At 46.9% G+C, this 25019-nt stretch overlaps 1 protein-coding gene across 1 annotated transcript in view; it reads right to left on the minus strand.

Annotated features, from left to right (window-relative positions):
- The window catches only part of Sdk1 (sidekick cell adhesion molecule 1), a 975668-nt gene that overhangs the window by 217361 nt on the left and 733288 nt on the right, over positions 1-25019 (minus strand). The window contains exons 13-14 of the mRNA XM_057765703.1: positions 22927-23103; positions 12131-12267 (exon numbers count right to left, since the gene is read on the minus strand). Of these exons, the coding sequence (XP_057621686.1) occupies positions 12131-12267; positions 22927-23103 (314 nt within the window). The remainder of the gene's footprint in view (positions 1-12130; positions 12268-22926; positions 23104-25019) is intronic.

Consider the following 25019-nt stretch of genomic DNA (forward strand, 5'->3'; position numbering starts at 1 on the left):
TGCCCAGGTGTCTTCCCACATCTAACAATAACGGACGTAAGAGGTTGCATCTTCTTCATCCCACCTGAAGTTGCTCTGATCCGCTCTACACTGGAAGGCAGTTGGGGGACAGAATTAAAGAGGAAGGGATGGATGGTTCTAGTTTCCCCCGTGGCTTCCCTGAAAGCATGCTGATGGGTGCTTAGAAATAAGATAATCTTGTAGATAATCTTGGAAATCCTAAAACTGAAGACGGGGAGGAATGGAAAATAGCATGAAATATCAATTTCCAACCAGTCTCTTATTTACTTCTGTGAAGCTCACAATCAGACAAAAGGTATCTGGAGAGGTGAAAATTAGGAGGTGCTCGCCTCTGAAGGGGGACGAATGACTGGATGGGGACCCAGTGGATGTTCCAGGAGGTCGAAACAACTCTCATCCTGTTTAAAGCATGGACTACAGGTATAGATGTATTTGTCAGAGCTTGCTCAGATCTCTGTGTTCTGTTCTATGCAAATTATGACTCAATATATAATAAAAAAATCAATATTATACAAAGCTCTGAAATCCTAGAAGACATGCTACTGAGATCACAGGGAAAGAAACCAAGGGAAGCTTCTACCAGGCTCATTATCATTTAAAGTATTCTGATGGCCCAGCAAGATAGGAAAAACAAAGAGGAGACAATGAATTCTATTATTTGGAGAAGATATGGTTGTTTACTTTGAAAACTAAGAGGATCAACAGAAAATCATTAGAATAATAAGAGAATAGGAAGTGGGGCTGGAAAAGCAAGCCAGCAGATGACAATAGGCTTCCCGTGTTCCTATGATGGCAAGTTGGGAGGTGACTCACCCAGCAATGAAGTGACACCTCTGGCCAGTGGTTCTCAACCTCCCTAACGCGGTGACCCTTTAATACAGTTCCTCATGTTGTGGTGACCCCCAACCAAGAAGTTGTTTTTATTGCTACTTCCTAACTGTAATTTTGCTACTGTTAGGAATCATAACGTAAATATCTGATATGCAGGCTATCTGACATGTGACTTCCCCCAAAGGGGTCATGACCCACAGGTTGAGAATCACTGTCTTAGGACAACCTTGGTGGAAAGAGCAGAGTGCTCCTGGCTACTGACCTGCAGGGCTTGGAAATTCATACAGCAAGAAAGTGCGCCAGCATAGGACCCTCCAGACGGACAGATGGACCAGCCAAGAAGTCATTCCTCATAGAACTCACCACAACTTTAAGTCCCCGCATTAAAACTCAGTGGGAACTGGCCATGGCCACACATTTCTGTAATCCCAACACTTGGGAAACGGAGGCAGGAGGATCATGACAAGTCTGAGCCACTGTTGACTACATTATGAGGCCCTGTCTCAAGGTAAAAAAGAGTACCTTAATGGAACTGGTTTTTGGTTTTTGGTTTTGGAAATTTCACAGAATAGTTACATTTTCTCAAGAGGAGAAATAGTAAATTCTGGGAGGATGAGGGGAGTCATAGCAGCTTTAAAATGTTACAAGAACTGTAAGAACAGAAGCAAACAATGAAAACCAAAACTGAAACAAAACCAAAAACAAAACCAGCAGAATGCCGGATGATAAATCCTGATTTTTTTATTATTATTTTTTTAATTTTTAATTTTAATTTTTTTAAATTTTGAGGCAGGGTATTACTATGTAAGCCTGGCTGTCCTGGAACTTGCTATATAGATCAGACCAGCTTCCAAGGCTCACAGAGATTTTCTTTCCTCTGCCTCCATTCTAGAGAGCTGAGATCAAGGGTATATGTCATCATGTCCAGTCTGTTTTATTTTTAAAACAGGGACATTTAACATGTGAAAATTAACAATATAAATAAGCGAATTGTTCAATAAACCATTCTGGTAGAATGAAAGCCAGAAAAAGTTGTATGTCATGCTATATAGTATGCCTATATTACAATTGAATTAAAAAGTGAAATATATGGAAAATTAAACCCTTAACATAAAGGTGAAAAATCTAATGACATTTATTGTATGTTTGATAATGCTAAACTATCCAAGTACAAAAGTAATTGGAAGAAAATATAAAAGAAACATCCGCAGACTAAACTACATAAGATTCAAATACTTCTTTGTCATGAATAACCCCTATTGCTGTACTGACTGTAGCTCAGTTGGTAGGAGCATGCGCTGAGCCCTGGGTTCAATCCCCAGGACTTCATAAACCAGGCAAAGTGACTCATGCCTGCAATCACAGTATTTGGGAGGTAGAGGCAGGAGGATTAGGATTCTAAAGTCATCATGGACTACACAGTAAATCCGAGAGCAGGTTTAATACATAAACCCTGACTAAAATATAAATAAATAAAATATATAAAATCAATTTTAAAAATTAAGGGAAAAACAAAACAGAAAGAATAATCAAAAATGATAGAAAAAATTTTAAATCTGGCTAGAAAAATGGGAGAAAAGAAACTGACAGATCACCCTGGAAAATGTACAAGCCAGCCAACTTGGAAAAAGGTGTCCAGCTATCAAAAAAATATACATGTGCACAGCTATCATAAGATGTGAGTCTTGGGACCACAAATCTACTGAAAACATAGGAGAATGTCTGCCAACCTGAAGGATGGGATTAGTAAACCAAGCTTTGCTTCCTGCCTTTGCTCTTACACTAAGGACCGCCATCACCTAGTGGGTGGTTCAGCACCACGGACAGCATCCAGAGGAGGCCAGACTGTGCTTCCCAAGCCAGAGAAGACCTGCGGCTGCACCTCCTACAGGACAAGATGGGGATAGCACAACCTAGACATCCTTTTTGGAAAGACAGAATAGTGATGAGGTAATTCCTAGGGGAGACAGGATAAGTCTTGACACCAGGGCAACACCTGACGGGAATTGATAAGTAGAAGCAGACTACAAAATTTCAGAATGGGGGTAGGGGGAGACATAATTCTCAGACATGCTCAGAGAAGTACAAGCAATGCTTATTGTCGAAGCACAAAAAAAGGAACCAATAAGTGGCTGGAGACAAATCTGGAGAGGCAGGTGGTGGCCAGATGATGAATGGTGCTGTCTCCCATGCTAATCAGCCTAGAGTCTATTCTCCAAGCAATGAATTCTGTAGAGGATGGGACATAAGATAGCAAGCTGGTGAGAAGATAGGCCAGCAGCTGGAAATAATGGAACCTTTGGGAAAGCCGTGTAATGAAGTGGGCTCCTTGTCTGGTTCCATGGGTGCACACACTACTACTACCTCAAAGGAGTTTTCAGAGGAGGAATTCCCTTGGCTGGGCCTAGAGGCATGGTTCATCGCCGATAATAACGCCTCCTAGAGGCAAAAATGGGGATAACACTTCCTACACTTTTCCTTAGTGAATCCAAGCTCCCCTTAGGTATTACTCTGGAGCTTATTACCAGCCATCATAGGCTCACTGATCAGCTGTCATAAGGCTCACTGGTCATCCATCCATCATAGGGCTCACTGACCAGCCATCATAGGTTTCACTAGTCATCCATCATAGGGCTCACTGACCAGCTGTCACAGGGCTCACCGACCAGCAGTCATTGGGTTCACTGGCCAGACATCATAGGGCTCACTGACCAGCTATCCATAGGGCTCACTGAACAGCCGTCATAGGGCTCACTGACCAGCTGCCATAGGGCTCACTGACCAGCCGTCATAGGGCTCACTGGCCATCCATTGTAGGACTCACTGGCCAGCCATTATAGCCTACTTGGTAAGTTCCATGACAGTGAAAACACCGTGTTCAAAAATCAAAGTGGATGGCACCTGAGGTCTTCTGATCTCCACACACATGTGCACATAAGCGTATGTATTATCTGCATGCACCTGTTCGCCCCACATACATGCACAAGAGTGAAGAAAGGGGCAGGGGTGGGGCCACAGGAGCAAAGAATTCAGGATGACACCAGAGTGGAAGGGACAATTAAGTAGAAGGGTTCTGAGAATGACAAGGCAGGGGTGTGTCGCCTGAAGTCCTTTGGAACAATGGCTGCAGTAGAGAACAGGAGGAGTCAGGGTAGGGTGGGAACTGAGAAGACTCCAGAGTCCTCTCCTTTAGGCAGAGGGGAGGGACTGAATGACAGAGCCCAGTGCTGGAGGAGGTAGGTAAGAGTGAACCAGGCATGGGACGAAGGACTGCAGTGACTAGCTTTTGTTACATTTTTCTTTGGAGACAGTGACAGTGTAGCACTGAGTTGCTCAGGCTGCCCTCAGACCTTAACTCTCCTAGTACACTAGTCACAGGTGTGCACTCCCATACCTGGCTATGAACAGATATAAATTTGTAATAAAAGTACATATGTATTTTATATTATAAATAAATTTAAATTTTTAGAAATACAAAACTACAGTTATAAACACTCACATTTACTAAAAACAAAACCCAAGAACTAAGTATCATAAGATATTTATGTTTTTTTTAAGATAAATATACTACAAATACCTTACCAGGAGACAGATAGCAGTAAGCACTAAGTTTAAAAATTATCATGAAGAAATGACTTGATTTTTCTCACTTGCTGGTAAAAAACTATTGCAACTCTAGTTCAGCAGGAGGATGTCTTAGTCCAGTCACAGAAGACAGGCAGGGACTCGGTTTAGGAACTACAATGGCGTCTTCTAAACATCAGGGTTGCTATGGAAACTTGTGGTGTTACATCGAGAATGTGCATTTTTAACACTTAACAAATGTTCATTTAAGTTCGGTGATACATTTACAAAAAGGAGCATTGAGGCCCACTGTGTTTGTATGTGTGCCCGTTTGTGTGTGTGTGGGGGGGGGGCTACAAGGCCAATGTGAGGGGTGTTCCTCAGTTGCTCATCACGTTATTTTTGAGGCAGGGTCTCTCCCTGAACCCGGAGCTCGCCAGCTGGTCTCCCTAGATCCTACATCAAGTTTTAATTAGCTCCCTGATTCCAATAAGACGTCCCAACCATATCAGGAGAAAAACGAGCAGCACACACACATCAGTAACACCAAAATGAATTGACAGACGCAAAACCGATCCATATCTACAGAGCTACAGTCAGGCACAGCCTCACCCTCTACAACACAAAATCTACTTGTATCCTTTTGCATTTCTGCAGATGAGAAACACTGAAATCACAGCGACTTTCCTAGAATTTGCAGTTATAAGATGACCCAAAGAGCTGCCTCTGTGAAATCAGACAGCCTGAAGAGGTGCTTGGTGAGCCCTGCATTCATTTGCATCTTTGGTTCACTTGAGAGCTTTTCTTTTCCTGACAGCTCCCCTTAACCATGACCCCACAGACACATCGTTCTTAGCTACAGTCAGGACAGATTTGGGAGAGTGAGAAAAATGCTTTTCATTTTGCAACCAAATTCTAATGCTGCCTAAAGGCCTGGGAAAATTCAGCTACTAGGAGGCCCTGCACCAGCTCTGCGGAGAAACCTTCTCTGCTTGGATCCCCAGCCCTGCTTCTGGAATCAATCCCCTGCTTACCTCGGCTCACTAGGTGGGGACCCTGAATCAGCACGATGACACTGCCAACCCTGCCTATGTCCCCAGCTCACTGGTAAGTACCTGTGACAAGAAAACCATCACACTTTACGGCAAGAGGAACTTAGTATGCCTACAGCGGTCAGACATTCTCCACACAGTTTTGACTCCGGTTAAGGGCATGGAACCAGGGTTAAGTTCACACTCTGCCATGGTGGTCTATATATCTCTGAGACAGCCCTTCTGTGATTGATGGTAGGCGTGTGGGGAAGGCAAGCGCTAGGAAGGCCCTGTCTCAGTCATTGAGATGCATCTGCCCGGTTCCTACAGGATCAAGGACTTTTAGGAGAACAGCAGCCTTGTCCGCCTGCTAGGAGGAACTGACGGCAGCTGCTCCCCCAAGCAGCTGGCCTGTTGGGTGACTGGGGTTATTCAGCACTGTCCACTTCTTAGTGCCAAGTGTGGGCCGAATACAATTCGCATTTTAGTATGCCCGCTGCTAAGCAGTTCTCTCTGGCTGTAATTAGCCTGCATGTTCAGTTGCTTCTTAACGGGACTCATTCCTAATAAAAATAAAAAGCTCATCACGGGTCCAGATGACAGAGGCAATCCTCCGATTTGCTGTGATAGGAGGGCACACGACCAACCAACTGGTAGCAACATGTGCTGCTTCTGTCGAGACCACAGACTAGTCTTGCATGATTGAAGTCAGGGAAGGGCATGTGGTAACTGTCCTATCCTCCCAATACTTGGCAGGCTGAAGGGCTGAGTCAAGCTGGGTCCAGCAGAGAGGATCACAGGGCAATGACAGACCAGCCAGGGCCGTTCTTTGGCACTTTCTTAACAAATGGAAGTACCTGAAAAATACCTGCAAAGTTGTCTTAATGTGTGCTCTTGGTGACCATTGGTTAAGGGTAGTGACAGATAGGGGCTGGTAGGGTGACTGGGTGATAGAGGGCTTGTCTAGCATACAAAAGATACTGGGTTTGACCCCAGAATCTTAAAACAAAGAGATAAAAATTAGTGCTATGTGGACCCTAATACATACATACATACATACATACATACATACATACATACATATACATATTGAGTGTATGTAGGTGCATGTGTGTACATGTGTATGTGGAGGCCAGAGGTCAATATCAGGCATCATTTTCCAGTTGTCCACATTGATTTTCCAGACAAGATTTCTCACTGGGACCTGATTCGTCCCTACTAGCTGACCTGTGAGCATAAGGAATTCAGCTGTCTCCACTTTTCTAGCACCAGGGTTACAAAAGTGTGCCATCACTCTTGGATGGCTAGTGTGTATTCCACAGGATCAAACTCAGGTCTGCATGTGCATGCATCAGGGTCTTTATCGACCGAGTTTTGAGCATTGATGGATCTGATCACTTCCTTGTTTGAAGTTGAAGTTGGTCATTTCATGTCTGTGTTCCAGCATACAACACACTGTCCAGTGAAGAGCAGGTGTCAATCAACATGGATGGATGGAGGGTTGCATAAAAAGCCTGCTTCTGATTTAGACAGTATGCTTGACTGGAAAAATGAGTCTTGCTGTCAGTTGGAAAATGGCCTGTGTGATATTTTGAATCGATGACCATATGGGTATCAGTTAGGGAAGGTAGAACACTTCCCTGGTAGAAGACTGCCCAGAATGTCATGCTGCATAGCACTTTCCTCTGAATGGTGACATCCCATGTTGGAGGAAGCCTCCTTAGGACTGAGGGAGCAAACAAGAAGACAGTCTCAGAATGTTCCTGAAACTTACAAGTTGCAAATGGCCTCTACTTCCCCCAAATTATATAAGCACTGAAGATGGTTTATTGGAGGAAACTCTGGCCTGTTGAGTTGCCTGGAAGTTGTATGGAGAGCCTCAGGGTTCCAACTTTCGTGAGTCAGCATTCATGCTGTGTGGGTTTTGATGATGTGGCTGCATTTGAGTGGTCCCTGCTCCTATAAGTAACCCCTTGGCCATATTCCTGTGGGTGACCCCCAAACACTCACTAGTTCAACAAGCTGTACCTTGGTGGTATTGTTACTGTGATCTGTTGCTGGTTCTCTATTTGGTGAGTAGACATTTGTTCACTTCTTTCTAGGGATAGTGTCATTCAGCAGTCCATCCTGGTGGCTCTGCCACAGATCCACATCGTCTCATCTCCATCCTGGTGACTCTCCACAGATCCATGTTATCTCATCTCCATCCCAGTGGTTCTGCCATAGATCCATGTAATCTCATCTCCATCCTGGTGACTCTGTCACAGATCCACGTTATCTCATCTCCATTTCAGTGGTTCTTCCACAGATCCACGTTATCTCATCTCAGTCCTGGTGGCTCTGCCACAGATCCACGTTATCTCATCTCCGTCCCAGTGGTTATTCCACAGATCCATGTTATCTTATCTCCATCCTGGTGACTCTGTCACAGATCCATGTTAACTCATCTCCATCCCGGTGGTTCTTCCATAGATCCACATTATCTCATCTCCGTCCTGGTGACTCTCTCACAGATCCACGTTATCTCATCTCCATTTCAGTGGTTCTGCCATAGACCTACGTTATCTCATCTCCATGCTGGTGGCTCTGCCACAGATCCACGTTATCTCATCTCTATGTTGGTGACTCTGCCACAGATATACGTTATCTCATCTCCATCCCGGTGGCTCTACCACAGATCCACGTTATCTCATCTCCATGCTGGTGGCTCTGCCACAGACCTACGTTATCTCATCTCCATCCTGGTGACTCTGCCACAGATCCACATTGTCTCATCTGCTGAGTAGCTATTAAACTCTAGGACCAGGAACACAAAGGAGAGCAGAACACCACTCTTTGTCTCCAGGAGATGGATACCTGCCAGGAGCTGTCTTTATGGTTGATATCTGACTTCTGACAATAAGAGCTCTGCTCCTATCATATTCTCTCCACACATATTCTTGTCACAGGCCATGCAGTCATGACAGCCTCAGAAAACCTTGTCTTGTGAAAGGGTATTTTAATAAATAATGCTGGCATTTCCCTCTCTGGCTGGGGATTAAATGTTGACATTGTTGTCAGTTAGCCTGGCCCCAGTATTATTTTCTCTATGGAAGGAAACTTGATCAGAGGTCAAGGAGAGAGAAAGGCCTGACTACAGTGTCTCCCTCTGAGCTGTGTCCAACCAAGCCTGCTGTTGTGACTGAGACATGGATGTAAGATTCAGAAAGTGAATCTATAATATAGTTCTGTGGTAGAGCACATGCTTAGAATCCTGTGGTGAGAGGTCATGGCTCAGGGGTAGAGCACCTGCCTAGAATCCCCCAATGAGGGGCTGGGACATGACTCAGTGGTAGAACACTGGCCTGGAACCAACCAGTGAGGGGTTGGGGATGCGGTCAAGGCTAGCATTCTTACCTAGAACCCATCCCTGATTTAAAAAAAAAACTGTTAAGGAAGACTCCAGCTTATAGCTCAAAAGTTACGCTGAGCTGTGTGCTGGTGAGCCCTTTGGAGGGGGCCAGCGATGAGAAACAGCACTCTGTCCCTGCCAGCATTCTAAGTGAAGGATAAAGCACAGAGATGGTGTGTGGCCTGTTTGGCAGGGGCTGAGGGGCAACAAGGAGCCCAGCAGAGTGAGGTGGCCTGCAGCAAGCTGAGGTTATACAGAGTTTGGGCTTCATCCTAGATGCTGTGGGAGCCCTTTGGGGTTCACAGGGGGAGATCAGGCCCATTGCTAGTTGGAAGAAGTCAGCATTGGTGTTTGAGGGGAGAAAGGCTAAGAAAGGAAAAAGTGGAAGCAAGTCCTGGAGAGGCATCTGGGGGCATCTTAGGCATCTGGGGCAGTTTAGGAACTGGGTCAGTTTAGGAACTGGGGCAGTTTAGGAACTGGGGCAGTTTAGGCATCCTTAATGGGCTCTTAAAATGGCCTAGACTTGAGAGAAGAGACAAGGGTGTCAGAGAAACCTCAAGGCCTAGAAGGCCAGGGCTGCTGCTGCTCAGGTAGGGGCAGCAGAGGCTATAAGGACTGGTTCAAGACTGAGGCCCAAGTGACATAGGAACAGGACCACAAGTGAAGGAAATGGAAGTGGCTCGGGGGGGGACAGGAACAAGGTTAGGGTTAAAAGGATGGCAAGGTGCCAATAAAAGTAGCTATGTCTATGCAACAGTCAGGGAGGAATTGAGGTCTTTGGATGGGGTTCTGAGGCTGGATAGACAGACAGCAAATGAGGAGGATGTGGGAAGGAAAGGAACCGCTCACCCTGGAGTCTGGTTGAAGCCAGCTAGGAGTCAAGAATTCTAACTCATAGCCAGGTAGTAGTGGCACACACCTTTAATCCCAGCACTCTAGAGGCAGAAGCAAGTAGATCTTTGTGAGTTTGAGCCCAGCCTGGTCTGCAGGATTTCAGGACATTCAGAGCTACACAGAGAAACCCTGTCTTGTAAAGAGAGAGAGAGAGAGAGAGAGAGAGAGAGAGAGAGAAAATTCCAACTCAGACACCAGCGTCCTCAGTGAGTATGGCTGATAGATGATACTCTGTTCTTTACCGGCATCTCAGAATATTAACACAGCCATGAAGCAGTTTTGCGCCTGAATGTGTGTGACCTTCGGTGGGGCCTCAGTCTCTCTGGGAATCTTAAGCCACTAACTCCTAGAGTGAAGATGCCCCTTGTCTTGTATCCCCATCCCCAGTAGAGTTTCATTTATCAATTGCAGTCCCATCAAGTGCCCCCAAGATCCCCTGTGACCTCATTTATGTTCCTCAGTGACTCTTGGAGGGTAATAGTATCAAACTCCACCAAAACAGTGTTTCACGAATATCATAAAGGCTAGGAGGGACTGACTCTTCTTTAAAAAGCCCACACCCATCTTTCCTCCCAAGAACCCCACTTTCTCCTAATCCTCCTGCCTAAAATCTATATTAAAGATGTCTTTTCCTACACTCAGACGCAGTTTCTCGCTGGCTTGCCCTGAAACTCTTTTCTGTGGTGAAGTCAGGAATCATGCTTTATTTGAGTTGAGGTACCTAAAAGATTAAAGGGAACATGCCTCAGGTTGCCAAGGGTAACAGTGTGTGACTGTTCCTCCATCCTTGTCACAGCTGACCACTCCCCGATCCCTGGTGTGTGTCATTAAGACAGAGATGCACTGGCCTATTACAGGGGCCTGAGAAGGAGCAAGCAGGCGAAGGCAGAGAGATAGTGGAGGAGGGGAAGAAGGGCAGAGCTCCCCCCCTCCCCCAGGGAGCCAGGGTTGCTTAAGGAAGTGGCTCGGAGGCGGGGAGGAAACCACAGGTCTACTCCCTACTCAGCACCACCTCTGTATCTGAGAAAAAAATGATGGAGACCTCTAAATTCTGCATTGTAAAGACTCACGGGTGCCCATCCATGCCATAGGAAGGAATCGGCACTCATGTCTTTCCACCAGCCTAGCTTGCCTGCACACACACACACACACACACACACACACACACACACACACACACACACACCGTTAATGACCTGTTCTGGTTTAACCCTCCCAGATGCCCTGGATGACAAGGATGACAAGAACAGGCTCTAACTAGACTCAGTGATTCATGCAGTGCCGGAGTCCAGACGTGCAGAGTGAGTGGGCCAGGGCTGAGAGGAAGTGCATAGACACCACACGTCTACTAACCCGTGTTCCAGAGCAGACCAACAGCTCTGAGATGATTGACAGCCTGTCCCTCCCCGCCCCGCTAGGATCCCACTGGAGATGAGATGTAGACAGATACCGACCCACTGGCCTCTCAGATGGCTGGCTCTCTGAACAAAGCACTGTTCCAAAGGTTCAATTCCTGTCTCTGCTCAGGGACTTCTGCAAGTGACAGGTAGCAAGCAGCCCGGGCTCCAGTTATAAAACCTCCCAAGATGCAAAGGCCCGATACTGCCACTCTGAAGTCAGCTCTAGGGGGCACTGTTACCCCCTTTCCAGTGTGCCCCGTAGATAACACTGTCCCCTAGGACTCCTGAGGCAGTCTCCTGGACTCCTATCCTGTTGGGACTAGTCTCAAGCCAGAGCCCATCAAGGATGCTTCCTCTCCCCTGGCCACATTCTTCTTCCTTCACCTTAACACGCCAGCTTGCTTTTGCTGCCTGTGAAGTACGATCATGTGTCTCTGTCTGCCGTGAGGCAGTGGAAAGGATATGACATTAAAAACACACGGAGAAATCTGATGTCTGGGGCTGGAGGGGGTGGATGTTAGCAAGAACACTGCTGTGCAAGCATGAGGACCTGAGTTCAGATCCCTAGCACTCACGTAAAAAATCCAGGTGTGAAACCCTAGCGCTGTGGCCGGCTGAGGCAGGAGGATCACTGCAGTTGGGGTCCACCAACCTAGCTCCAGATTCAGTAAGGGACCCTGTCTCAAGGGAATAAGGTGCAGAGTGATAGAACAGGACACCTGACGCCCTTCTCTGGCCTCCTAGCTTACACAGGCATACCCTCGTGCCTTATAACACACATGCACACACACAGACACAGACATACACACACACACATATACACAGACACATAGACACACACACACACAGAGACATACACAGACAGACAGACACACACAAAGAGACATACACACAGACAGACAGACAGACAGAAAGACAGACAGACACACACACTCACTCACTCACATTCACACACATCTGGTTTCTGTTCTGGACCAACAGGTTGACCGGTTACTTACTGTTTTCAGACAGCTGCACAGTGTAGTAGAGGACTGGGCTGTTTCCGTCAAAGGGCCGGACCCACGACAACGTCACTGAGTGGCTGCGCGCAGGACTCAAGCTGGCCAGGAGGTTCTGAGGTGGGTGAGGCAGCTCACTGGAGGCAAGGGAGGAAAAAGAACAAGAGGAAGGTGAAGTCAGACTGACGGGTCATCTGATGCCCGTGTTGGAGGGACCTGGTAAGTGCTGTTCTGGAATAAGGACAAACTGCTCTGTCTGTGAGTCCCAAAAGAGCAAAGAAAGCCCAGCTCCACCTTTTGTGGTAAAATTTGAATATAATTTGATCTATTAACTTAAGATAGCCTAGAATCACCTGGGAAGAAAGTCTCTATGAGGGATGGTCCAGACTAGGTTGGCCTATGGACATGTCTATAAGGGATTGTCTCAATTGATGTGAGCAGACCCAGCCCACTGTGGGCAGCACCATTCCCTGAGTTTCGGTACTGGACCATATATGAGTAGAAAAAGGTAGCTGGGTACTAGGCACAGCATTCATTTATCTCTGCTGACTGTGGTTGTGACACAACTGGTTGCTTCAAGTTCCTCCCCTTCAGAGTCTTCCTGATAATGGACCATAACCTGGAACTGTGAGATACAATAAATCCACTCCCCAGGTTGCTTTCGGTCACATTTTAACACAGCAATGGAAAGGAAACTATAACAATTGTCTCCTTTAGTTGCTCTATATTTTATTTTTTGAGGCGAGATCTCTCCCTGAACCTGGCTGGACCTTAGTAGTTCAGCTAGGCTGGCTGGCCAGAGAACTCTAGGGATCCTCCTGATTCTGCCTCCCCAGAGCTGGGAGTCTAGATGTGCGCCATTGCACCCAGATGTTTATGTAGGTGCTGCAGAGTGTGCTCTTGAACTCACATCTGTATGCTTGTGCAGCAAGCCCTTTAGCAGCTGAGCCATAGCCCTGGCTCCTGCATTATAACACCGATGAGACAGACTGTGGTTGATGATTTGTCGATGCATCTAAAAGCTGGTTGTGTAATCCCAGCCAGCCCTACGAAGAGGAAAGGGTGGCACTGAGGATCTGCCAGTGTGTGGCTGCCACACTCACCCGTTTGGAGTTTGGGGGAAACTCTTATTGACAGCATGAGGTTATACTGTCATTCTGTCTCCCGTATGCATTAGAGGTTTGGGGGAAGCACTTAAGAGTAAATGTGGTGAGAACTAACTAAAAGCCTGTGGAGATGGTAAAACACACACGGGCAAGGCCATAAAATGGAAGGGCAGTTATAATGCCTAAGAGTCAAAAAGAGGTCACTTACTTAAGGAAGTCATTGCTGGTGACAGAAAAGAGTCTCTCCCTGAACTTCCCAAACTGTAAAAGTTAGGTTTAGTCTTAGATCTCTGGGACTTGAGAGCTGGGCATGCTCTGTGCTCCTTCTGCATGGTGCCTGCTCCCACATCACACCCGGAGTCACAGATGGGAGGGCTGCCAGGCGTGACCTGTGCCACCCACTGACTTGTTTTGGGTCTCTCTTGGACATCAGTTATGAGAGAACATATGGGCCAGAACAAATGCCAACATTGTGCTTGATATTTTGGACTCCTTATTCATTCATTCATTCATTGGCTGAGTCTTGATAGCCCTGGCTAGTCTGGAACTTACTATGTTGGCCACACTGGCCTCGAATTCTCCAACATCTGATCTGAAAGTGATGGGATCTCGGGCACACACTACCATGCCCCGCTCTATACTTGATTGTGTGTGTGTGCTCATGTACATGTGTATTTGTGTATATGTGTACTCATGTACAAGTGTGTTCATGTGCATGTCTGTGTAATTGCATGTGGAATCACAGGCAGAAGTTTGGCGTCTTCCTCAATTACTCCTCATGTTAGTTTTTTTGAGTCAGGGTCTCTCCTGAACTTCACAGATTTGGCAGAAGTATCTGGCTAGTAAGCCTCAGGAATCTTCCTGTCTCCATTTCTCATATACAGATAGGTATACACTGCCATCGTCAATTTTCCCCTTTTATTGAAAATAGATTCTTTTCTCATACAACATATCCTGGTTACAGTTTCCCCTTCCTCTATTCCTCTTGGCCCCCCACCCCAATCTGAATATACTCAGCTTTTTATACAGGTGCTGAGGATCAAACTCAGGGTCTCATGCTTGCACAGCGAATGCCTTACCAATGGAACCCTCTTCCCAGCCCCACACCTGACTTTCCATTTAAAACTGCACTGTGGGCCGAGGGTTATACCCCACCCCATGTGAAAGCACTTTTTTTTTGGCATGCACAAGACCCCAGGTTCCATCCCTAGCATGACCCAGAAAGAAACGCACCTACTCTATCTCCAAATTGCTAAAGCTGATTGCACTCAGCTGTGTGGGAGGGGTAGCTTTCTCACTCATGTTGCTGTTTCTAAGCAAATGAACATTCATCCTGTAGATAGCACTAGGTTGTGTATTATCACTAAAATGCAGAATCTTGAGCATGGAATGTTGTCTTTTGTTCTCTTTAACTGTGAATCAAGTTTGAAGTCAGAGAAGAAACTGCTATTTCCATTTGAGTTATCTATAACCAAACTTCTGTTAGACACCAATAAACACTATTCAAACAAACAAACAAGGCTGAGATGGAAATATTCATTCTTCTGTTTCCTTTTATTTCCCTTAAGGTATTATGGGTTTGGTTTGAAATAAGACCGAAGTGGTTGAATGGCCCTAAATAGAAACAAACTATTTGCTACTTTTCTTGTTGCTGTGATGAAATGTCTGACAAGGATGACTTAAGTGGGGAAAGGTTACTTTGGCTCACAGTTACTTGGCTCACAGTTACTTTGGCTCACAGTTTCTTTGGCTCACACTGTGGAAGGCATAATGGCAGGAGTAAGCTGGTCACATGGCATTCACAGACAGGAAGCAAAGTCTGCTCAACTTATCCTTTTCATTCTGGCCAGGGCTCTAGACAACTGGATGGTGCCACCCACATTCCAAGTGCATCTTCCCACCTCAGATAGCCTAATCTAGAAACTTGCTCACAGGCTTGCCCAGAGGTGTGTCTTCTAGGTGATTCTCAAGCCTGTCAAGTTGACGATATTCATTTTTACACAAACCAAGAATATACTTGACTAAAAACATCCAGATAAAACTGTTGATAATAGCGGTTTTTCTGGTCTGGGATAGAGCTTCTAAAAACGCTTGGGATATTTAGAGGGATGGGGCTGTCTTAGTCACTTCTGTGGGCCTCTGGTACTGTAGGTGAGGGGCTGGTTATGAGGTCACTCAGCTGGGCCCTGGACAAGAGAAACGCCATTGGAGGCTGGCATGTCAGCTCGATCTCTGGCTTCTGTGGGATGGACAGAGGTTGGAGACATTCAGTAATAAGCCAACCTTCAGCCAATCAGGAAACGTCTATTGAATGTGGCTCCACTGTGCCTCCCTGGCAGGTGTTGTGAGGAAAGATATGAAAGCAAGAAGGAGGATACAGACCCAGGCAGGTCATGCCCCATATGTCACACGCATGCATGTCTGCCTCCGCCCAGAGCATGTGCATAACCTCACAGTACAGCCATCCCATGCATGCAATTTGGATATTTCTCAACTCTCCAACTCATCACTGGTCTGGTCGTGGTTGTTTTCTCCTTTATAAAAACCTGTAATTAGAACCACAGCTCTGTGTGGAGACTGCAGCTGATGGTTCAGGAGAGCACTAGCAGGTCAGGTGGTATGGAAGTATCCTAACTCCCAGTTTCTGCCTGAGGCATGGAGTTGTGCTGGAGTCTCTGCCTTTGACTTGCGAGATCTGTCCTAATTCCAATTAATTAGTGTCTGATTCCACTGCAAAGATGTCTCCAATAACAGAAGTTGGTCTGACCCAACAAACATGAACTTGAAAACCAGCAGGGGTGGCCAGGGCTCTGGGTCCTTGTGTGGACACACAACAGCCCCCAACAGTAGAAGAATATGCATAGACATATGACATAGACAAAGAAAATGTCTGCATAGACAGACCAAGCCCCAGAGGCAGCCTCTGCTCCAGGCCTGTCCCATAAATACATAATAAGACCCTAGGAGCTCACAAAGTGACATGTTTTCCTTTCATTTAGTGTGTGAGTGTGTGTGTATACATGCTTGTATGTATGTAGGTGTTCCTTCACATGTTTGTGTGCATGTGGAGGCCAGAGGTCAACCTCAGCTGCCTTCCTCCGCCACCCTCTGCCTTGAGATATGGTTTACACTGAACCTGGATCTCATCCATTCAGTAAGACAAGCTGACCAGTGAGCCCTCTTTTCTCTGCCACTCCAATGCTGAGGTTATAGATTATAGATTATAGCTGCTATAGGTGGTTTTTTACATAGGTGCTGGGGATACAAACCCAGGTCCTTATGCTGCAAGTGTTTTACCCACTGAGACATTCCCAGCACCAGGCTTTCTCTTTAACTTGCTGGTGGTCATTTTGGGAATGAGACATAAGACCTCTGAGCAACATGTCATGGATAAATGTGGCTTTCATATACCCCGGATCCATCCCAGAAAATCTTATCCTACAGGAGTAAGCTGCACCCAAGCACTTCACTGACAACTCTAAGACAAGTGGGTAGATGATGTTTGGGGGTCTCAGACGTTTACAGCTGTACAAAGTGAGGACATGGCTATGCCAAGCTGTGGTCGAGGGGAAGGTTTCCATTGTTGACATGCGAAAGATACAGTCAGAGGCATCTGGAAGAGTCCAGAGCAGAAGAGAAAGCAGCAGATGAAACATGGTCAGTAGACTGAACTGGGCCATGGGAGGAGAGGGGAAAGATCGAGAGAGGAAGGGAAGAGTATGTGGGCAAAGGAGACCTAGAGAGAAGGGCCACGAGGGCATAGAGAACACGTGGCGTAAATGGCAGGTTATACAGGGACTAGAAGCTGGGGGAGAAGCTCATGAGCTGGAGAGGTTTAGGGAAAATGGGTGGGGTGAGAAGAGCTGAGTGGAGCCACAGGTACTGAGCAAGTTCTGGAGGCCAGCCTGAGCTTTGGTGTGGTAACAGGCGCCCTTAGTCCTGTGTCCTGAGTTTCTTCTGGATCTGATAATACCCAATGGTGACAAACCAAAGACATGAGGAACAATGGCAGTGGAAGCCAGTTCAGAGTCACCTTGCAATGGAAATGGAGCGGGAGATTGCCACCAGGTCCCTTACACCACGGTATTATCAGAAATTATCAACAGCTGTAGTGACAGGAGCTTACACAGGGGAGGATAGATGGGAAGGGCGGTGTGCAGGAGGGAGGAGCAGTTTCGAACAATTGGTAAAATTGTGGCTGAGGAAGAATTGCTCCTGCAAAAGAGGACCAGGTCAGACTTTCTCCATCAAAAAGAGCTTTGCCCCATTGAGGCACAAATCATGACTTGGTCAAACCCATCTTCTTCCACTTTGCTCTGAGGAGGAAGACAAGGGGCCTGATAACTTTGGGGGATGGTGTTAAATCGTTCACTCCTTATTATGTCTTTGTCAGAAGTAGTTTTATTGAAAGAAACCTCTCCTGCTGCCTCGGGGGCTGAGTCTTCCAGTCAGCTCAGTAAATTAGATTTTCTCTGTACTTTGGGCTCCTAAGAATTAGTCTCTGATAGCAGGACAGGCCAGGCGATGCTAATTGGGTCTTTAAAGGATTGAACAATTAATCAATCCATATAACACCTTAGGAAACTGGTCTTTCTGGTGTGTTCAACAAGGCAAGAAGTTTTGAGGGGCACAGGGTCACCCCAGGACTGAGATCCTGCCTCTATAACACCAGTAAATTAAAGGGAAAGATGGAATTAAAACTCAAGGTGAAAATGGTTTTGGTAGTTTGTTTTCTGTTTTTGAGACAGGGTTTCAGGTAGCCCAGATTGACTTTTAATTTGCAGTGTGGTTAAGAATGATCTGTGTGTACAGTATGTGTGTGTATGCATGCTTGCATGTGTATGTGGATGTGTGCACGTGAACATGGAGGCCTGAAACTGACCTCAGGTGTCTTCCTTGATTACAAACACTCCACTTTATTCATTGAGGCAGGATCTCTCATTTGAACTTGGAACACACTGATTTGGCTAGTCTGGTTATCCAGCTTGTCCCAGGCATTCCCTACCTCCATCTTCAGGATGCCAAAGCTACAGGTAGGCTGCCATGCTCAAGCAGCTTTCGTGGGGGTACTTTATTCACTGGCTTGCATGGACCCCTCTAAGATAGTCTCATGTACCCCAGGCTGGCCTTGAACTCGCTGTGTGGTTGAGCCACTCTGAAGTTCTAATCCTCTGTGCCCCCATGCTTGGATAACAGACATGTACCATCACCACATCCAGTTTAGTTCTGTGCTGGGAACTGAACCGGGGCTTTATGCATGCCAAGTTGAACTACTCTGTCAACTGCACTACAGCCCCAGCCCAACCTTGGACTTTGAATCCTGCTGTTCCCACCTTCCTAGTGTTGGAACTACAAGTGAGTATTACCAAGCCTGGTTTTATCCCATGCTGGGGATTGAACCCAGGATCTCATGTGTTCTGGGCAAGCATTCTACCAGATGAGCTACCACTCTAGCCTTCAAGGTGACAATGTTTCATGATGAAAACTTCTGCATCTAGTGTATAGGGCATGTCGCCGAGCCATCTGGAAATTTAGAGAGGGAATTAGGTCAGAGCCTACATACATTCCTTGCCCTGGATGATACAAAATATGCCCTCCTGTTTTTAACTTAGTAAGTGGGGTGAAGCTTTCTTAGACATTTATTGGGCACCCATTATTTGCTTGGCAGAGACAGGCACCGGGAGCTCAGTGGCAGGAGTCACCTCTAGTACGTCAGAGGGTCATGATGATGGAAGTCTTAGGGATGGAAGCACCCAGCTTCAGGACAGAGACTCACGACACGAGAGGCAATTCCCTCTTTTATGGGTGGAGAGAAACTGTGGGAGCTTTAAATTCTCAAGAGACCCTCTTCCACTGGGCTTAACACAGGACTGGAGAAACACTGGCCACGACAGTCTTGTGAGGACAGTGCCACCACGTCCAGTCTGTAAGCTGTGCCAACTGAAGCAGAGGAGCAAGACAACATGCCGCAAGTCCACAGTCATGTGGGAAGGATCCCTGGTCAGCCTGGCTCATGGGGGCTCTGCTGTAGTCAACAGCCTTGCTACCAGTGTCGTGGGCATGAAGCATCACTCAGCCAGCTTCCAGCAGGGACAACACTTAGTGCTGAAATGATCAACCATGGAGCAAATGAGCATGGTGACATCATCCCACTGGATGGTCTAGAGCTCACTTCCAATATTCTCAATATATAACTATAGTGTGTGTGTGTGTGTGTGTGTGCGCGTGCGCACACACCTGTGTATGAAGGGCAGAGGCCAACCTTAGGTACTCTACTGTAGGAGCTGCTGACATTTTTATTTGTGAGATGGGTCTTTCTCTGGCCTGGAGCTCACCGATTAGTCTACTGGCTGACCAGCGAGCTCTAAGGACCCTGGTGTCTCTGCCCTCCCCCCCAGCACTGCGACTACAAGTGTGCACCAGTATGCCTGTCTTTTTTCTTTAATGTGGGTTCTGGGGATCAAACTCTGGTCCTTGTGCTTGCAAGGTGAAGACGTTACTTACTGAGTCATCTCCCCAACCCTAATTCCTGTATTCAAAAAGGTGGCTTTTAACTGGAGTGGAGAGAAAGGGGGAATCAGACACTCTTACGCTTTTGAAGGACACTGTTCAGTTCTAAGTGCCTCTCAGTCCCTTTGGCAATATTCATGTTTTCCTTTCTTATTTATGCATTTGCTATCTGTGTAATTGTGGAAATGCGGCCATGCTGGACTAGAAGGTACCTGAGAAGCACGGGATGCTCCACATTCCTGAATAGTTACTATGCTCATCACTCTGGCCGTCGCTGGTGTCGTGGAGTCCCCAGAGCGCTCTCTCTCTCTCTCTCTCTCTCTCTCTCTCTCTCTCTCTCTCTCTGTGTGTGTGTGTGATTTGTGTGTATGCGTGCAAGCACATGTGCATGTGGAGGCCGGAGAACAGTTGTATAAAGTGGACTCTTTCCTTCCACCTTTCTGTCAGATATGGGGATTGAATTCGGGTCACTAGGCTTGGATGGCAGGCACCTTTATGCACGGAGTCAGCTCACTGTCCCTTGCCATCTCATTTTTTTGAGACAGAGTTTCTCACTGAACCTGGCGCTTAACAACTCAGCTAGACTGGCTGGCCAGCAAGTTCTCGGGACTGGCCTGTCCCTGCTTCCCCGGCTCTGGGATTACAGGCAAACGCTACCATGCCCGGTATTTCATGAGGGCACTGGAAATTGCTATGCAGGTCTTTATACCCATCTGGCAAGCATTTTACTGACTGAATCATCTCCCTCATTCCAAGAGCTCTCTGGATCTAAAGATGTTCCACTCTCTCCATTGGTCCCCACTTGGAAGAGTACTGTGTTTATCGCACCAGCAACTCCCAGCGGCCAACAGCTTTCCGAATCAGCTCTGCGGCCCGTGGCACCCAAATTGGTTTGAATCACAGATTTGCAAATATTTCTATCTGTAGCGATGAGGTGTTTCATCATTGCAGAAAGCCTATTATTTTATACATACAGCAACGCTTGCTGAAAAATGTATTTTACTTAGAGGAAATCAAATAAGTAAATAGTGGGGAAGATATGTAAATCAGCAGAACATAAAAACGGCTCAGAATAAAAAGAACGTGCTATATTGGAAGTACGCAATTGGGCTGTTGCTGACGGAGCCTTTATGAACTGCTAACACTTATTTATTTGATACCCAGACTGGATGATCTAAGAGTTCTCAAAGGTAGTTTTAAAAATGTGAATAGTATGGAGAATTATGCGAATTCACGGGCTGTGTTCTTCAACATCATCAAAATGATTTTTTTTTTTTTTAAAAAAAAACATGAGCTGAGTGGGGGCAGTGGAGCTGGGCTTTTGATAGACAGTGGGTACCCACATGTTTATTCCTAAGACACACCCTGAAAGTAAGCGAGGACTGGAGGCCAGCCATTAGCCTAGAACACATACTCATTAGTGCATTCCTGCCTGCCTTGAGCCAGCAACCCGCCACTGTGCATTTTCTGAGCATCTCTTGCATGCCAGGCACCCGGAATGCAAACAGGGACTTCTGGGAGGGGAAGGTTTGAGATGGTAGCCTTGTTTCTCTCAGTGTGGGTGATGCTATGAAGACGGATGGGCCAGGAGAAAGTTAGGAGGCCCCTGTGACTGAATGGCAGGAAACCATCCTGGAGCTCAAGGCTAAAGGATGCAGAAGCAGAAGCCTCTGGTGACAGGCACAGAGGACACCAGCCTCATCAGGGAGGTGGCAGGGGGTTGAGGACCAGGTAGGACAGAGAGAGCTCAGGGACCTGAGGGCTACAATGCTGACAGCAGGGGTGAAGGAGACCCTGGCAGCCCAAAGCCAAATGGGCCCCAAGGCTGCTCTCAAGGTCTGCCCTGGGCTCCAGGTTAATCACAGCTCAACATCTAAGGAGAATGGGAGTCACCCTGGAGAGGGCAGACAGAAGGTAATTGTTCCAGTCCTCTCTCTCTCTCTCTCTCTCTCTCTCTCTCTCTCTCTCTCTCTCTCTCTCTCTCTCTGTGTGTGTGTGTGTGTGTGTGTGTATGTGTATGTGTGTGTGTGCATGTGGAAGTTAGAGGCTGACATCAATCATTCTCTACCTCATTATTTGACACAGCATCTATTACTTAACTTATTCTAACCATTTCCACTAAACTTCCTGGTCAGTAAGTCCCAGGGGTCTGCCTGCCTGTCTGTGTATCCTGAAGTGTACACTGTACCCAGCTTCTGATATTGTTGCAGAGCTAAACTTGGTGTATATGCATGTACGGCAAGCACTGCACCCATGGAGCCACAGCCCAGCCCCTTCATTAAATTTTTGTTTTGCTTTTGTGTGTATGCCTTACTGTGTGGGTGCTGGAGGAAGCCAGAAGAGGGCGTCAGATCCCCGGAGCTGGAGTCACAGTAAGTCTTGAGATGCCAAAGTGGGTGTTGAGATCTGAACCTGAGTCCTCTGTGAGAGCAGCGAGTGTTTTTTAACTGCTAAGCCACCTCTCCAGCACGTTCATTAACCTTTTAAACTCCTCCAATTTAGAGAGCTTGTGTTTGTTCATTCTGAGTGCAGGGACATCCACAGAAGGCCTAGCGTGGCTCTCTGCAGGCATTCTCTTTATTCTTAATCCCGTCAGCAGGTACTGGGGACTTAAAGATAAATGAGGCTTGGTTGGATGCTATTTTTAGAGGATGCTGTCTGTGTTCAGAATCCTTCCTGGATCACGGTAGGGCAGAGCTGTAAGAAAAACCTCCCACAGTTGCCATCTAATGTCCCAGCATGCACTGCAGTGGGATGCACTGCAGCAACAGGCCGAGTGGACAGATGGGCATCACGCACCAGCTTCCGCCCTGGCAACGAAGAGGCTTCGATTCTTTCTTTGCAGGTTGTATTTTGTGCTCATGTGCTCAGGGCTTTTCTAGGAGGGGACATTTTTAAAAAGCAACTAAAGACATGTTGATCTCTGACCTCCTCACCTATCACCCCATCTCCAACATATGCATACACACAGCCCTGCAAACATGCATGCACACATGTGTGCACACAACACATGTGGGTGAGAAAAGAAGGGAAAAGGAAAAGGCCTTGCTATCATACACAGTTGCATGGTGGGATGTGCTGGCCACAGGCTGACGGCTCGGGACAGCGTGTGCATGCCATGAGTTAAGGGCGTTCCTGTGGAAGGGTGTCGGCTGAGACAGGGAGGGGCTCAGTACTCACATCACTTCCAGCCGCGCCGTTCGGGAGTCATTCCCTCCCTCAGATACAATTTCACAGGTGTAGTCCCCGATGTCCCCTGACCACGTCTGGCTAATGAGAAGGGACCCGTCCTTCTCCACCATGATTCTCGAGCTGCTGGACGGTGTGATGACCACGTTGTCCTTTTTCCAAATGTAACTGTGGGGCAATCAGAGAGTTCATCATGAAACCTGCAGGAGCAGGATCCCCCACCCCCTCCTTGACAGAGAAGAGCAAGCAGCTGGTGAATTGGGGAACAGAGTAAAAATCACTGAGCTACACTCTTTACAAGTGTGAGTTTGGGGTTGGAGAAATGGCTCAGTGGTTAAGAGTGTGTCCTGCCCTTCCAGATGACGCAAGTTTGGTTCCCAGTACCCAGATCAGCTATGGGGTTTGGACACCTTCTTCTGGCCTCCTTGGGCAATTGCATATATGTAGCATGCAGTCACACAGACACACACACACACAGACATAAAACTAAATCCATTGAAAAGGTGAGTCTTTTGGTATGGTGGAGATCGAGCAGATATCTTGGACAATATACAGAAGCTGGTTGATAACTCAGTGACTGAAACAGGACAGCGATGGCTGGAGGGGTAAGTTAGTGGATAAATGCCTGCCTTTCATTCAAAAGGAGCCAAATTTAATTCCCCAAATCCACGTGAAATGTCTGGGGATGATGGCACACACTACTAGTCTCAGCACGAGGGAAGCAAAGACAGGTGGTGGATGGGGGTGGGAACCACTGATCCCCACCCCTACTTTGGTCTAACTGATGAGCCCCTGGTTAAGTGAGAGACTGTATCGGAACAAGACGGAGAATCTGAACAATGGCTCTGTGGATAAAGTGCTTTCTGTACAAGCATTAAAACTGGAGTTCAGCTCTCCAGCACCCACATAAAAGCTGAGTGGGTATGGTGGCCCACCTGTAATCCATGCACCCAGAGGAAAAGATGGGATCCCCAGAGCAAGCTGGCTGCTAGACTAGCCAAGTTGGGTTTAGCAAAAGGCCTTGTTTCTGTAAATCAAGTGGAGATCCATCAAGAGCATCACCCTCTAGCTTCTACACATATATGCACGCAAGTATACACGCACCTGCACATGTGTATACCTCTTCACATGGGAACATGCATACACACACACACACCCTTGTGCACCAAAGATATGCTACTTCTAACACACACAACAAACAAAACCCCCAAATATGACAGTAAAGATGACTGTGGATATCTTTCTGAGTGTGTGTATGGGAGATAAGGACTCTGGGGCAGAGACACAGATGTCCGGTCACCTACTGGACTGCATCCACCCAGCTCTCCTGCCTCAGTAATGCTTGCTAAAGACCCCCAGAGAGGAACCCTGCCTCCTGAGCAAAGCTCAGTGCATCTTGTAACCGTCCTGCTGAAATTCCTCCACCCTGGGCTGTCTCTGATGTCACCTTTCTTCCTCATTTAATCTTTATGGCCATTTTAGCACATTTTTCTTTTCCAATATAGACTCAATTATGAGCCTGTCTAGCCCTAAATGTCCCTGGGCAGGGCCCCTACTGACGGCTGGATGAGATGAAAGTGCTGTTTTTTCTTTATTAGAATAATTTGGTCACATTTTCAAAATGCATTGGCCCTTTCCGCCCTGTGTATTCACAGCACAAAGTTTTGTGAATTAGTCACAGGCGATCATCCTTCAACGCAAGGGACAACCGTGGAAAGCCCACCCAGAGAGAAAGATAGATTGCCCTGTATAGCCTGGGACCCTTGAAAGTGGGTACAGTCCAGGCCCTTCATAGAAAGGGGGACTCAGTGCTGCAGAGGACCATCCAAAGGGGGTACTTCTGAGCTCTTGGAGCATTTTTTGCTCCATACCTGCTGCCTTTATAATGAACGGTCTCCTGGTAGGCCTCCCAGGGTCCCCTACATAACCTCTAACTTGTTGCTTCTTGTGTGTTCTTTGGGTTTGCATTTGTGGTTCTTACAATTAATCCGCACTTGTATTCCAGTCCCGGAGACTCTAGGAAGTCAAGTGGGGCTGGAGGAATGAATGGTTTGACAAATGCCTGCACTGAAGGGTCAAGGTCA

Source organism: Chionomys nivalis, chromosome 3 (assembly GCF_950005125.1).
Source record: "Chionomys nivalis chromosome 3, mChiNiv1.1, whole genome shotgun sequence".
NCBI classification, from domain to species: Eukaryota; Metazoa; Chordata; class Mammalia; order Rodentia; family Cricetidae; genus Chionomys; species Chionomys nivalis.